Source organism: Polyodon spathula, chromosome 12 (assembly GCF_017654505.1).
Source record: "Polyodon spathula isolate WHYD16114869_AA chromosome 12, ASM1765450v1, whole genome shotgun sequence".
Classification (NCBI taxonomy): domain Eukaryota; kingdom Metazoa; phylum Chordata; class Actinopteri; order Acipenseriformes; family Polyodontidae; genus Polyodon; species Polyodon spathula.
Genome location: NC_054545.1, coordinates 12,610,291 through 12,627,757, shown reverse-complemented (window position 1 = coordinate 12,627,757; position 17,467 = coordinate 12,610,291). Strand labels below are relative to the sequence as shown.

The 17,467-nt window shown below is 34.8% G+C and overlaps 1 protein-coding gene across 2 annotated transcripts in view; it reads left to right on the top strand.

Moving 5' to 3' along the window:
- The window catches only part of nkx2.9 (NK2 transcription factor related, locus 9 (Drosophila)), a 29,105-nt gene extending 15,128 nt beyond the window's left edge, over positions 1–13,977 (top strand). Inside the window, exons 2-6 of one of the 2 annotated variants that reach the window (XR_005951263.1) lie at positions 1,421–1,479; positions 3,702–3,873; positions 5,030–5,137; positions 5,463–5,576; positions 12,841–12,925. Coding sequence is in view for 1 of the 2 variants with exons in the window: in XM_041266891.1 (XP_041122825.1) it covers positions 12,232–12,382; positions 12,841–13,367 (678 nt within the window). In the remaining variant the exon portion in view is untranslated. Of the gene's footprint in view, positions 1–1,420; positions 1,480–3,701; positions 3,874–5,029; positions 5,138–5,462; positions 5,577–11,477; positions 12,383–12,840 lie in introns of those variants that run through there. The other variant, XM_041266891.1, reaches the window with a different exon arrangement.
- The last annotated feature ends 3,490 nt before the right edge of the window (positions 13,978–17,467 follow it).

Sequence of the window (17,467 nt, the reverse complement as noted above, 5' to 3'; positions counted from 1 at the left end):
GAATTATCTTTTTGCGCTATGTCGCTTCAATAACAAGTCTAAATGTAAAATATATAAATACATCTTTTTAAACACAAAAAGGCCTGCGTCAAATATGGATAAAACAAGTGTGCCTCACACGTTCCTCACGTTTCGGGGGGGGGGGGGGGGGGGGGGGGGGGGCATAATTTTACAGCTTGTATTTGTTTAATGTATTCCAAAAGATCAGTTATAAACAACGATGTATCCAAGTATTCAAGTTACATAGAGATGTGGTGTGATGGGAGACGCACAAAAGAAACAATGTTTACGATGTTTTTAACAATCCATCATGTTGACAGTTGTTACCCCAGTCACCTGGAAGTCATTAAAATGAGATATTTCGTTCTGTGTATTCCGTGTTTTTTTTTTTTTTTTTTTTTGAGGATTAAGATCATTAAAAAGGAACGCGGGTAGTGTGTTTCCCACCTCAGAGAATCACTTGTCACTGCTTGTCAGAATCATTAATCAGCAACATACCTGTTGAACAGAGACTTTACTCTGTGTTTATAGGCCTACATGTTTAATTGGGATTTTCTTTTGTATTGGCATATATGCATATTTGCGGAAAGAAATGTAGATGGGAAACAGCGCTACATGCTCTATAAAAAGACACGACACTAACTACACTTATTCTAATTAATGAGCAAACCGTATATTGTTACAATTGGGGAAATAAACATTTACTTTGCATTTACGCACAACGATTAATAAAATGTAACATATTTGCTTTGTAATCTAATAAATACAGTATGGGGGGAGGTTAACATAGTAAACCTATATTCTATGTTGCAATGGAGACAGAACGCTATTTTGCAAGAAATATATCCTTGTAATCTTCACGAACATACGTAGGTAACTGCACAACATATATTCCTATAACAGCCTATACTGTACATATCTGTAGCCTACGTCATGATGCTCGCTGGTCGGTAGCTTCATTTAAAAACAAATCTATGTATAACTTTCGTTACAAGAGTCACAATAGACGGGAAAGATAATATATTCTGATACATACATTAATCTATTTTATAATTAACTATAATTAGGCGTAGGATTTTGGAGAATTGTTTAAAACGCTATGCCTGTATACTCTAGATCATATTAAACAACACTGGCTATATTTGGTATTGGCTAGTTTCCATTCAGGTAATAGAAAACAATGCCCCGTGCGAAGACCCATGAACGTTCTCTCTTTCTCTTCTATTCCCGCCGTATGTCATACTGTGGGCTGAACTGTCATATACAATTTCAGCACAAAATTGATTTGGTGCATGTAAAATGCTCAATTTTTAATACCCCTTTTAACAGATATTTCTATATCAGAATTGATTTAGCTACTCGATGTTGTGCTGTTGTAGATATTCAGTTGTTTTAACATCTTCTAACATGTTCTTTGCAGATGTATAGAAAATAGCAACATACAACCTTCAGTTTGGAAATGCACCTGCAAAAGAATTGGTAAGTGGCACAACTTGACTCTCAGGTGCCACCTAGTGGCAGCAGGCTAAAACTGAAATCAACGTTATGTGCATGCCACCAGGGGCACCCGCTGCTGAGGAATCGATTACACTGTACCTCCAAAAACAATTCCTAAATATAAACTAAAATACAAAGGCAATGCCAGGAGAACCATTACTAATCAGAAAATTAATAAACTAAAGATATCACGTGTTTTTTTTTTTTTTTTTTTTTTTTTTTTTTTGCCTGATGGTGTTGATGTAATTCTATCTCTTGCTCCCCCCCCCCCCCCCCCTTTTTTTTTAAAAAACAAGGTAAAGTTTGGTTCATATTTTAACCATTTCATTTTAATATGGTATTTCACCAAAATAATCAAAAGATGAATCACATAGGCCTATGTAATCTCCTGGTTCATGCCATGCACCTTTGAAAGATAAAACTAAATATCAACACCATCGAATCTCATTCGTTTGTCAAACATTCATAGTAAATAACGCTGCATATCATAACAATTTTTTAAAAAGTATTACATTTATTACATAAGTATTTCAGTATTACAGAATACACAGTTATAATCTATGTCAATTTTAAACCAAGCAAAAACATTTTTTGTACGGTAGATCCTATGAACAATTTTCTAAGATACTTATTTAAACTTATTGGTGAGCAATTCCTATTGCGTTCTTCCAAACGTTCTTCCAATCTAGATAACCTAATAGGGAACTGCAATATGAACCCGCAGAAAGAATTGTAGCACCACTATATAGAACGTTTATATGCTTATTGTCACATTTATGAAGCCCTATGTGTACATCACGTAAATATATGAAGGATTTCACTTCATTTAAAGGTTCGATTGGACATTTGTAGCAGACCCAGATACAAAAAAAATGACAGTTTAAGCCCTTCCGTGGCGTTTTTTTTATTATTTACAGAATTTACGATTCTGTCTCAGAAGGCTAAGCCATTTACCGAATACAAAAAACACTCTTACACACGGTTTAAACAATGACCCACCCTCTTCTTCTCATGCAGCCTTCCCTGAACAAACACTTCTGTTCTCGTTTTATACCTGCCTGCTAATTAAAGGCAGGTTACACCCATAAAATATTAGATCCGAATGAACCTCATCCTGGCTCCCTCCCGTGGCATTCTGGGGGGAGTAGTCCTTTAGGCCATTCCGGACTCCATTTTTCTCTCCTCCTCTTCCTCTCTCCCTAGTCTGCCACAATATGTTGTTTGAAAGCCTGTATTTTAAAAAAAGTAAGTAATAGGAATTCCAAAAGTGTTTAATGTTGAATAATTTAACAATTGCCCATCATCATTAAGTAATTGACTCACCAACAAAATGTTATTATAATGCCATCTTTGGAAAAACAAAGGTCTATTTTTATATCTTATATCCTTGTTATTTCAAACAGAGTAATTGTGTTTGTGCACCATCATCGGATTGAGCAGTGCCTGCTTATGAAAGTTAACAAGAGCAGTAGGAGATTTATTCAAAATTACATTTTAGTAAAAATTCAAGACCTTCAACCTTGTGCAAGACATAGTTTGGAAACACTTCTTATTTTTAATATAGTATCCAATTTACCTTAAAAATAATATTTGAAGTTTTAAAGTCTAGAACATTGAGACCTCCTAGTTCTTGTCTATAACATAGTATACCCTCTTCTTTTTAATAATATATTTTTTTGAAGTATTCAAGGTTAGTCCAGATACAGAGAAAAATGCGCTTATACTCTCAATAGCTTTTGCAACTTAACATTTGTCCTTCAGAAAGATCGTAGTGTCATCTGCCTGTTGATATATCCTCAGTTCTTTACCAAATATGTTTATATCTCAGAATGTAACTGTATTTATACATAGGGAGTTTGTGTGGCTAATAAAAAAGAGGAAAAGGGAAATAGGGCATGCCTTTTATTTCAGCTAAAGTCATTTGAACTATGACGATATGAGTGACGTTCTGGAGGTTCTGACCCTTGGTGCATAGAATTAGTGAGACACATTGCAATTACACAGAATAAAACAGCGTGTATTACCATTTATATTGTATTGAATTCAAAATGAAAAACTCCTACCTTAGCACTAATTTAAACAACAGGGATATGCAGCTTTTATATAGTATACATGGCATTCCATTTGCATTACAATTTAATGTTGTGGCAGGGACATCCATTGTCTATATATCTCAGGGGTTACTTTTTTTTTTCTTTTGCTAGACAGTAGAACCTCAGACACCAAATTTACAAACTGACCGATCTACCGAACGCTCCACATTGAGCCGGAAGTATGCGAATCACTGCAGGCAATGCAACCAGATAGGCACTCCTGTAAGTGACGTGCTGGTGATGAAGGCAAAATTACTGGACCGACAAATGTATCAAGACAAAGGTGAGACAGATTTCAAAGCAAACACGAGCAATTTTACTAGGAACATTTTAGTTTTACTATATTAACCTAAGTTTCTTGGACGTTTAAATTTTTTTTTTTTCTACAGTTACAGCTTCAGCTGTAACTTAAATGTTGTTTTTTTTCCCATGTGTAGTGCTGTTTTAAAGACTTTAGAACCCTAACAACATGATTACTGCATTACTGTGCTCTATCCTTGTATTATTCGCCAGATTAATGGTGTAGATAGCAGGTGTACACATATGTTAAAACCATCGGAAACTCATTTTCAGTGTTACACGCATTTCAGACTTTCGAGCCCATTCCCAAGGGATTCGTATCTCCGAGAGTACTGCATATGCTTCCATGCCATCTTGGTCAGCCTATATTGCAGTTAAACGAACATGCATACTATTTTACATATTATAAAACCAAAATAGTAATAATGATAAAAGAAAAACAATGGATTAGTATGAAAAGAATTAAAGCACATCCTACATAAGTTACATATTTTAAGTTCTTTACCATAACGTTTTATTTTTTAGCTAACTTCGCACTTCGCTAACTTATGTGTGTACAAGCGCCGGATCTGACTGAGGTCAGTCCATTCAATAGGATGTTAGTAAGCAAAAATCATCCAATAGGAATCAGCCAGTAGGTACCTACTAGCCTACCAACAGGTGCAGGTCCGGATCAAGGGCTTTAATGGACGCCGGAGTAATAGCAGCTAGAGGGCGCTAAAATGCGGTCTTGAAATAATAGTAAAAAATACAGTTAGGTTTAGGGGTAGGGGTAGATTTAGGGGTTAGTAGGCTAGTAGTTACCTACTGACACATTCGTATGAGATGAATTTTGCTGGTAATGTCCCATTCAATCGACTAAGCTCAATCAGGTCGTCTGGAACAAAACATAAATAACACACAGAGAAAAACTATTTGGACGTTTCTTGTTTTTCTGTGATATGCAATACAGTTTAAAATGTGTATAGCAAAGAAGTTCAACGGGATATCTGTAGTAAGTGCCTGAACCGTGTTTGATTGGGAACTGATGTATTTCAGTTCAATTCATCATCTCAACGTTGGAATAAGCCTTTCTAACTTAATTAACTGACCTACTGTAGGCACTTATTTATAATCGTGTGGCTTCTTTTCATTCACAGGGTTATGGCGACATCTTCTGGCAGTTTATTGTAGCACTTCATCCTGTGCTGCTTTTAAACCCTTCATTTTCCAATCATTGGCTACACCTGTTGAATACCATTACAGTAGTGAGTTAAACTCTGTGATTACAATATTGAAAAAAAAGCTCTCATTGGCAGTAATAAAATAACTAAACTTCTAAATACACTGCTGGGTAAACTGAAATGTGAATAGAGTATTACTAACACAAAGTAAACTGTACTGTATCTATATGCGTTCAATTGAGGTATTTAATATAGCATTCAGCTGTATTACTGTTCTTATTTAGAAGATTATTAACCTTGCTGTTTCTGTGCTTGTGTTTTAGTTTTATTAGATTTTTTTTTTTCTTTTACTTCAAATCAGAATATGGTAAATCATCAAAATGTATACTGCTTCTTTGTGTTTGCCTAGTGATTAAAGTGAGGAGAGCATCACATTCCCCCCCACCCCCACCCCGCCTGCCCGATATTTGGAGCACTGAACCAAGAGGAGCTGGCGCAATGTTATAGGATAAAGTTTGTGGAGGTACTACAATAAGAGGCATAAGGTTATACATGAAAACCGTCCAGTTCAATTGTGGTTGTGTGGGGTAATCTTAACCACTGTTATTTAAATAAAACAGGGTGTAAGTAACAGACCACCACAAAATCTCCCTAAACATTTTTTCTTCTCCATATCTTATATAAACAAATATATAAAAGGATGGATTAATAGAATACTCTGGAAATATAAAAACTTTCAGAAAGTCTACAACAATCTCTGGTTATTCCCAGGTGGAGAATTTAGTACCATCTACATGAGGGGAGACACATTAAGATTCTCCCTGTGATTCTCCTAGCACATTACAATACGTAATGTAATACAATATAGGCTCTTGGGCTATATATTGAGTTGACGCTGATCATACAATTCATGTAGTTTATACTTTAACCAGTTCTGAAGCAGATGAGATTAATGTCCTATTGTAAGTGCTCTGCATATAACGCACATTTCACAGCCTACCTCTGTAAAGCACTTTGTGATGGTGGTCCACTATGAAAGGCACTATATAAAGATAAAGATATTGTTATATTAATGATATTAAAGAGAGAACTTAACAGAGGGGTCCTCTGTTATGACAGAAACCTTATACCTGCTCAGTTCTCTGATCTATGAGTCTATTTTCTAAAAATAAAAATGAGCTACAATTTCATGCACTGTATTAGAGGGACTAAATTTGAAAGACCACAAGCAAAGACCCATGTGGTGAAAAAAAATCAATGTTTGGTACAATGGGTGGTATTTAAGGTACATAAATATAATAGGTTTTCTTCATATAAAAAATACAGGTAACAAGGGTTAAACTATGGTGCGTTTTTTCCAGCTGCTTACTGAAATTACATTGCTCATCCTCTAGAGGGTGGTATATATCTTAGCTGCTGCTACATGTTCACATGGATTCTTTATGTAGCCTTGTCGGAAATTATGCACCTGTGTTTTATTTATTGATTTATGTATTTGCAATTGTAGGCTATAAGCTGTTCAGAAACTAGCAGAGGTAAAGCATTGTTAAAGTACGGTAACGAATACAAAAGACCACATCATTAAGATAAAGCATACCGCATACATATGAGTAGAAGCATGGAGAAACACCTGTTCTGTATATGTCAAGATTACTGTACGATGGTAAACGTGTATAATTGCGCCATGTTACATTTCTTATCTGTGTATCTCTTTTATAATGAATAGTGTTTTTGTTTTTTTGTTTTTTCAAAGTATTGGTAGGGCTACTTCTTCAACTCCATAGAGTTCAAACAAACTGTTTTAAAACGGTTGCAATATGATTAGTTCGCTTCAAAAAGGCGACACGGTATGAAACGGACGCCTATTCGATTTGATAACAAGCATGTGTTAATGGTAACAGCTGTATGAAACCGGGTAATTGGATATTTATTTATTTATTTATTTGCAGGCAGCTTTTTAAAGTATGTTCTTAACAAGCGCTCCTTCCTTTGTTCAGTGTGTTCTGCTCTCTTGTTCAGTGCAGCTTGAAGTACCCATCGGAATGCAAGGCGCAGTCAGGCACCAACAACAAGTTTTCTTTTCACCCGCAGATTGCACCTTTGTTTGTCATATTATTTCTAGCGCCTTTTTAACACCGAGTGCCCTATATTTTGATGCAAGCCACAACTAGTAAGACACAACTTTATTACAAGAAGGAGCACTTACAGTATCTGCTATAGTTCAATACTGTTAAAATGGGCGTATTATTCTGAAAATTGCCCTTTGCGCTTTTTTAAAAATAGCATCCAGAAATCAAGACACCGAATCTGTCAAGTTTGATAACTAATGGAAGTTGATCATTTTAAAATGTCAAATTAATATTACAAACAGTAGCTACAGCAAATCTGGTCGGTAAAACCTGACGGATGTGGCGATAAATGGAAAGGGCATGAGAAAGGCCAAAGGAATACAATATGGAAAACAAAATATACTGACACCGTTTTTTTTGTTTTATGTTTTTTTTTTTTTTTAAATCAAATTAAACAAAGATATTAGATTACAGTCTGATTTCTAAATGGATCTTGTTTCCAATTTTACTCACAGGACGAATTCTAATTACGAGCGAACGTTTAATTACTACGATTTGTAGATGACATTTACCTCGACTACAGATAGTATAAATAAATAATTTAATAAATTAAATTGAAAAGTGATTAACTTAATTAACTGACCTACATTCAAAAGAGAAGCTAATTTAGGTGATATTCTAGTTCACAGTAAACATAAAAGAATAATTGACAGAATAGGTTCTACAAATACTTGCACTAGTACATGTAAAGTTTGTAAATACATGGACAAAAGTAGAACTATAATTAAACATAAGAACACCACATATCCACTAAAAACTAATACCTACTGTAAAAATAGCAATGTTGTTTATGGAATAGCCTGTAAAAAATGTGATGAAATAAAACATGTTGGAGAGACTGGAACAACTTTATATAAATGAATTCAAAACCACCTTTCATTAATTAGAAATAAAAAAAAATGAATGAACCAATAGTACAGCACTTCACCAGTCAAGGACATGACATAAATGATGTAAAGTTTGTAGTATTAGAACAGCTAAAATTAGATAATGCGACATATAGAAGAATAAAAGAAAGTAAATGGGTAAATAGACTGAACACAATTATGCCAGCGGGACTCAACAGAAAAGAATGAACTAATTAATTCCAATAAATATATAAAAGTTGAAAATAATTAAATAAACAAAATTAATTCAAACGTTATGCATGATGATGCGCTGGGGAGACCAAATCAAGGCTGATCCTCAGAGCCAGCATTGCATGATAATATAAATATAAGTTTATATAAAATAATGTTAATTAGAATTAATACAGATTTAAAGATATAAATAAAAGTGATGTCACAATATATAGAACACCATTACATCATGTAAGAATAAATCATGGATTTGAATATAAACAATAACAAGTAGTTGTCATGCCGTCAAACACCTATAAATACCTCTAATGTTTTGATTCAAACACAGGCTCCCTTGAGAAAGATATGTACAACATATCGAAACGTTGGGCAGCTGGCTCTGAGCTAATATATATATATATATATATATATATATATATATATATATATATATATATATATATATATATATCATGCCTGCCTGCTTGGCTGTATCAGTACGCTGCCTGACCCGTGGTGCGTCATATGCAGATAGGCTATCACTTTGTATGAGGAATAGCTGTAGCGTAGAACTAAATCAACACTGAAACTTTGGTGGCCTCAAGACACCTCTTGTTTTATAAATGACACAGAAGGTCAAAGGTTTGTTTTCCATGGTGACCATCTCATGGCGATGCTTTAGAATCAAGTGATACCACTAATGCTAAGACTGCAAGTGCCCGGATTCTTGTGGGTTCCAACGGCAGTAAGATATGCGGCACTAAATAATGAAGAACAGCATATGTGTAAAGGGTTGCCCACTTTCAAATCAAATATCTAAAAAAATTCTGAATAAATCTTTTGCAACATAATTTAAACAAATCTTTGTTTATTTCCATGTATTAAAATATGTGTCATTATGTTTATTTCATAAACATTTGGTTTTGGGGGCATATTAAAGGTTTTTTTCTTATATAAATCTGTATGAAAACAGGTTGATGAATCTTGGCTAAGTGAAAATATAGTTAGAATAATAACAACCACTAGAAAAGTGTCTTAAAAAGTCACTCTCAATGAAATTATTAATATAATAATTAAACAGTTAAACGATGGTTTGCCCATTAATGCAATGGGAGTAATATACAAATACAATGAAATGACTATGATCGGCGAATTGGAATTAATCTGCTATTAAAAGTAAGAAAATGCATATGCCTACATTTAAAAAAAATCGAACAGTTGATTAGTCAATAACAAATAATAATAATTATATTCAGTATTTATTTTGAATTTGCTCCCAGTTACTTCTTTTCACTCAAAATGGTCATTTTTTTCAGTGTGAAGATTTTGGCAGATCCGATATAAAAGACAAAAATATAATACGCTTTTACATATATCTATAGTACGGACATCAAGCTGTTCATATATATCATGTGTGTTCAAGATTCTGGTTATAGCATATTCGGGTCTTTGGTGTGAATTGCACTATACCTCTGAAAATGGCTCTTGTAACGAGAGCAAATATTTGATAGTGAAGAGCCCTTAATAGTTTAAGAGCACAGTTTACTTATTTCAGCACAACAGTGTGTTCTTTGGGTGTTAAATAGGAGACTAGGAACTACGAGAGGTCATTGAAGTAGAGCATTTCTTCTTCTGAACATGACTTTTCTACCCCTTGCGCTGTTTTGCACTTAGATCAAGTGCCCTTGGTAAACTTAACAACCCTTGTGGTACCTTGCATACAGTAATCTGTGTGTCAACGAAATTAAGGGCACCGATGAATAAAGTGATTGTCTGCACACACCATATGTCTAAAGATGTTTTTCTTCGCATTGTATATAATCTATTATCTATTTATCAGATATTCATAATATAGCCTACATAAATATCTTTACAAATACCCAGGAAATAAGTCGTCATCTTTTATACAAATAAAAATAAAATCCTAATGTAAAATTTTAAAAAAAAATAAATAAATAAAAACTCTTTGTATTAATATGGACACAATTGTATTGGTAAAATATAATATTTGATTGAAAAACAAAATGTAATGCTTAGACTGTGGTTTTCGTCGTTAGTATATAAATACGTTTATTTATTTATTTATTTATTCATTTATTTATTCATTTATTCGCATAGTTATTAAAAGGCGTTAGAATCACAATATCAAAGACTTTGTTTGATAGTATAAATTAAAAGGATCTTAATTCAGTTTAGGAACACATAACTAATAATTCTCTATAGACTTGGCTGCAGTTGACGTGAAGCAGAGTCGATAGTTGCCAAAATCCCATTGAAGCCCATTGAAAACCATGACAACAAGGAACAAGCTCGGATTTATCCAAGAAAGTTAAAGCACATTGTGAGGAGGCGTCAATCATGCATTATTCCAGGACTGAACAAATGCAAAATCTTGACTGGAACAAATGCTTCCAACGGGTCCAGGACGTAGGGCTACATTTCCCGCTTTTGTTCTCAGCCTAGCAGTTGGCATGTATTTGTGTTCTCCTTAGTTCGACCACCCAGGATGCTTGGGAGGCTGATCATGGAACATGGAAGATAGCGACTGTCACCAGGCACACTTGATAGGTGGCTCTAATAAGCACGGCCTGGGAACCTTACCGAATGGTCGTCCACTTTTCAAGAAATATGTAGGAAGTATGCCAAATTGAGCCCTGTGTCCTGTTCACCTACCCCGCTGATCTGTCAAAAAGACGTTATTGTTCCATCTGCATGTGTACTGACACTTGCAGATAGGCGGAGGACAGGGTTTACAAAGCTTTATTGTTTTTTTTTTTTTTTATGTTTAATTAAACACGCTCCTGCAATGTATGTTTCAGTAAGCGGTAATTCGCCCTTTTCTTTGATTAAAGGGGAATCGAAAGCAGGAGAATGCAATGCAAAAAGCATTTTATATGAATACTACAAACTAATTTGGTGTTTTCTATTTGAACTCCATTGAAAAATAAATTATACCGTTCAGCTATACATGAAGATGACCTTTTTAATTTATCTCACCATTATCTCACCATTTTTAATTACATACTGACAAAAAAAAAAAACAAGAGCCACAGTAACATGTCAACTCATTACTACTATTTGACAAGTTCGTAACATTTTGCATAAAGAAATAAAGTCATTAACCCCCCCCCCCCCCCCCCCCCCCCCAAATACTCGTCACAAATACTTCGGTTAGTTTGTCAATAATCCAACCGAAAGCAAACATTTAAATATTTAATTTAGCACGATATATTTCCAGTCAAAATGGCTCATCTCCATTGTAAACCAAATTTCTCAAATAGTAGATTGGTATGTCATTTTTACATTGATAACGGTTTTGCTTTTGGCATAAAAACGTAATCTCCGTGGGTGTGACTTGTTTACTTGAAACAGTAGCACTGTGCTCCAGTGGGGTTCCCTAGCTGAATTATGAATGGAAAAGTAAACAAATAAATTGCTGCAACCGATAAATGAGTGAATGAATGAAACAATCCAGTAACGAATAGGTAAAACTAACTCTGTGGACAGTACTCTAATGGTTCACTTTGTATGCAAATAGTGGTGATGTTTGTTGGGAGGGGTGTTTTCATCACTTGCCACCCAAGACGTAATTCAGCAGCAGGAATTACCATTATCTGTGTCCCACTTTTGGCTAATCGGACAGAATATGCAATGATGAAGCTCGTTTCCTGTTGCCATTGGAAGGTAGCAGGGTTTATTCTCCTATGTGGTTACACCTACCCTCATTAAAATTTTGGCACTTGATAATTCAGGTACTAAGCGTCCTATAGACAGGGATAATCTGCACGCTGACCGTGTTTGCCGTGCAGAACAGTGTTTATATAAACAGCACCACTCTGTAAATGACACTAATATTTGAGTTCCATATTTGATGGTGCGCACATCTCGGCTCGTGCTCCAGGGTCTACAGTTGGCGCGTTGGGCAGCACTCCAGTAGCTCTACCGCTTCTTCTGCCAAGGATCGTATGTACTGACGGTTTAGGGTTAAATTATGTCGGCGCCTGCTAAAATAAATTTTACAGTGAGAAGCATTTTGGATTTACCAGAACAGCATGCTGAAACCGCCCATAACCATTCTCCGGAAAGCTACTCTAACTCACCCTACACTGAATGGTTAGACTCTGACAGAAGCCATCGCCTCTGTAAGTACTACGATATTTATTTTATTTTTACTCCCGTGTGTGGGCTTGGTATTTGAAAACGGCATTGCCTTCTGTACAATATTCTACATCTGTACGTTGTTATGAACCGGCCTAAATGAAATCGAGTTTCGGGTGCATGTGGGATTGTGGGCACATCCATGTATTGAAGCGCTTTTTTGTTTGTTTTAATGTCGTGCCATGAAAATATTTGAACAGAAGCACATAATATGAAATAATTTAAATATTAAAAAAAATATAGTCTACATTTTTTTCTTTTTTTTTTTTGTAAATCAGTTACATTTGAATTTTTTGACATAATATAATATTTATATCGGCATTTTGTCTGCATTATTATTATTATTATTATTATTATTGGGCAGACGGCTTTATCATTGAAAGCTAATATTGCATATAATTTGCTTTACTAAATTGCTAATTTTTGTATTTATTTTTGCTAGCCTCTGACGAAAGCAGCACAGAGACTTTACCGGATTCGACGCAGAAAGACGAACCGTCGTCAGAGACAGAGGCTGAGAAGAAGAAGAAACGACGAGTTCTCTTCTCCAAATCCCAGACGTTCGAACTGGAGAGACGGTTTAGACAGCAGCGCTATCTGTCTGCCCCAGAACGAGAGCAGCTCGCCCACCTTCTCAGCTTAACACCAACGCAGGTGAAAATATGGTTCCAGAACCACAGGTACAAAATGAAGAGAGCCAGAGCAGAGGATCATATAGATATAAACCAGTCTCCATTGATTCGGAGAGTGGTGGTGCCAGTTCTGGTTAGAGACGGGAAACCTTGCCATACATGTGTCATCAACCCGGTACATTATCAGGACAAACAAAGTGTCAGTCTGCCCGTGTCAGCAGCTGCACACCCCTCCTTCACACTCCACGGGTACCAGCACCTGCAGCACCCGGCACAACTGGCATTATTTCCCGGTTACCAGCACTTATCTCACCCGAGACATCACTGGAGTTGGTAAAGCAGACTCTTTGCGTTCGGACTTGAATGAGACTGTAGGAGCTGTTCCTTTTGTGTATGGGGGAGCTACGATTCAATAACAACACGATTGACACTTTAAATGCTGTTACTGACTTTAAGCTGCAAACTCTTCCATCACTGCTGACCAGAACTGCTCAATTTCCTCACTTTTATATTTACCGAAGGGTTTAACAGATTTAATCGGGGTGATTATGAACCGTTATGGTAATTTCTGTCAATAGTTTGTCAGCTTTGTACACTTTTTTTCCAACACAAAAGATACAGTTATGTTTTTCTTTATTTCAGCTACCCTGTCTGTAGTGGTGTAACCCGTTTTTGTTTATTCTGTATTTTTTGTGAGTATATTAAAAGCTCAGTGTAAAAAATAGTTTGTTGCTGGTAGCATTGTTCCAGGTGCCTCATAGCTGCCTGCGGCCTTGTATAGAATAGATTTGGTTGAATCAATTAAGCTAGCATTTTAACATGCTGGACCAAGGCCTAAGCATTGGGGAAAATAATGGAAAACATTTGACACATGCCTCGAATAGCTGATGGTTTATACACAGATGTGTACAGTTAGACTTGTTAACTTGTATCATTAGTGTATGAGATTTTCGTTGTACTGTAAGCAATGAACTTACTATATATATATATATATATATATACTATCATACTGGGATTATAATATAGATATATATATATATATAATATATATATATAACAATTTTGGGAGACTTGTTATGTGAACTATCAAACTGGAACCAAAATGAGATTGTATTAATGAAAATTTAAATGAAATATAATAAATAACTTTTTTGTTTTTAACAGAATGATGTGGAAACGAAATCTTTGTTAATATTCAGTTCATGGATGTACTGCAAACCAGAAGTTTAACAATGAAAGAAATAGTATGCAAAATATTTTAAACACGTTTTAGTATTTATATACACAGCAATGTTTAATGTGGCAACACTTCATGTTCTAAAGAGCATATATGCTCACACAGTTAAATACGCACTAACGTGTGAAAAATCTGTTGCATAAGATTTTTGTTAATTCTCAAACTTGTAGTTTTAAAGAACATTTTGGTAGTCTGAGAGTATATGCATCGTCTTTCATCTTATAGTTGTGTACGTTTCAATGTAAATATTTGAATACAGTAGCCTATATATAGAGAACCTAAATATGGAGTTGAATTAACCATGAGAGTTAAACTCGTTTATAAAATATCCTCAGCAAAAATGCACCAGCAAAACAAGTTCTAATATTTGCCAGGAAATAAGGCTTAACCTAAGGCAATGGCCCTCTAAAGGAACGCATGCATGTATGTGTTTAGATGCAAATTCCCACTGTAGTGGGGCATACTGATGCTAACAGTGACAGCAGGATGTCCATTGTCTGTAGAACAAGACATTTGTTAGAAATGGAAAGTTAAGTGGGAAAGGTTTTATCAGAAAGAAGCAGGTGTGTAGCTTTTATAGTGGAAAATATGTTTGCTTCGGCTGTACAAAACAAACACTGAACACAAAGAAATAAAACGTGCTGGCTAATTGTTCGTGCATGGTATAAAAATACCTTCCATTTTCTGGTTAACAAAGAGGAAACAAGATGAAATATGCAATTAGAAATTTAACACAAGTACCATGAGTATGATCGCTGTAAATGTGTCAATATTGATTTAGCAAATGCCCTTATTCAGCGCAAATTGCAGTTATTACAAAATATCAGAGTGCAGAAAATCGCATTACAGAATATCACAGTACAGTTAAGAGAAGTTATAAAGTACAGTAAAATCAGTAGAAAATAAGATCAAATTCAAATGAGCAAAATAAAGAATACAGTAATAATTACATTTAAGAGCAAGTTCGTCTAAGAGCAGTTAACTTATAGTAAAATTATATTTACTTTTATGAGTAAAGTCCATTAAGAGCACATAGTAAGTATGATAAATGAATAAGAACAATTTCAGATAACAGCAATTACCAAACACGTGAATATGGATATCTAATAGGAAAATCAAGTACAATACACCGTGAATAGTTATAATTAAGAGCATTAATATAAGGTTCGGAGACGTTCAGTACCAGCACAAGCTGAGTACACTGTGAATCAAGTAATCGGCATATCATACGTTTTTGTACTAATATCAGTTACAAAGTGTTTTTTTTGTTTTTTTTTTGTTTTTTTTACTGTTGTTTTTGTGAGTTTAAAGTATCGTTTAAAACAGCAATAAACAATATAGACTTTGTTTATGTATCGGGTCCATAAGATTGAGGTATAATTCTGAAACATTTCTGAATGCGCATAAAATTGTAGAAGTTTTGAAACAAACTGGTTAAAAAAACATCTTATTGGACTAAGGTTGATAACCTTTGGTGGATATTAAAAGCACAAGAGTAATAATGCAATAATAATTAAAAAATAATAATAAAAGTAAGCCTTTTATAATAGTAACAATGATACTATTGTATAATGCATTGGATTTTTAATTTTTTTTCTACACAGGGTAAATTGGAGCAATTGTTATTCTGCAGTGCTACTTTAATTACTGCACTATAAAATTAAAAGGTGGGTCTAATAATGGGCATGCTATCTATAGAAGCAAAAAACATAATAATAATAATAATAATAATAATAATAATAATAATAATAATAATAATAATAATAATAAGCTTTATCATTTGAAGGGGTTTATCTTTCTCAAAATAAAATGAATACATACAAGATATAGACCTGTATTTAAAATTAGTAATGTATTTTTTTTTTTTCTTTATTTATTTGTTTATTTATTTTTACAACAAATTATCAAATCCAACACTAAGAACTGGAACAAGCGGCCACACGCTAAATCCTATACAATGTATTGTTATATTATTCCACCCGGAAGCGAGGACTTATGTATGTGGGAGGTTAAGCAGTTTATTTTGAGACAATGTGCTTTAAAAGTATGAATAGAAAATGTTGTCGGGAGGACGGCTGAAATGCAGTAGGCGTGCATTTTTTTGAAGAAGGGTTTGGCGGTTCCTCGACCCCTGCGTTGTTGTTTGCTCGCTGCTGGACAGCGCATTGCACCGTCTCTGTCACCTGGATCCTTTGTCCCAGATGCTGGCCACCTTGTATTCCGTATGGATGGGGTTGAGTGTGACGAGTCTCCCAGAGAATCGCCTCTTAAACCCTCTTTTTGTGTTCTGCACTGAAAAGGATATTGTCTGGCCTAAAATGGACGTCTACACAATCCTCAGTGTTTCAATTCAGAGTTGTTTAATCAGTCCCTAGTGACAATTTTATGGGATTTACGGGTACAATGGTATCTTTAAAAAACATTGCAGCCTTCATAATGACAAAGGCGTAAATTGTATGGGCTCGCAATGGCTGTGCGGACATCAGGGAGGAACGGGGTCTAATTAATAGGCTGTAAATTTGTTATCGCGTTTTTGCCCGTTAAAACAGACCTTTACTCCTCTATTAGCAGCAACTTCATTGTGCAAAACAACTATTAAATGTTTTTTTTTTTTTTTTCTAAATAGTATGTGTGGGGGAGGGGGGGCGGGGGGGTATTACTGTCAATGTAGGGACACAAGTTGAGAAAATATCCCCACAAAGATAGTAACTCCTGAAAAAACGATGTTGTGGGGGCGTCCCCACTTTGTAAAATACCTTAATGTAACTAAATATGCCTTTAAAAAAAAAAAAACTAAAAGTGCCAAAATATCTAGTTTGTTCTCGACTTTCACCCGGTGTAGAGTTTCGTCTGACTGAAGTTAGAAATAGTAAATAAAAATATAGTGAGTGTCAATGAGAAGTCCCCACAAGTATAGGAATACAAATGTGTGTGTGTGTGTGTGTGTGTGTGTATTTCACACCAAAAAATCTGTACAACCCATTTCTATGAGAGTTTAATGGTTATTTCCCTATGATTATAAAATCAGCTTGTGTATAAAATGTTTTCATTGAATAATACTGTTAAATAATGTACAAATAAACTGCCGACCTGTACTTTCATCTGACTTGCATGAATTTACAAGGCAGTCCATTGGTATATGCTAGATTATCCATGCCTGTTCTGTTATGTAATCGTTTGTGTGGGATAACATAAGATTG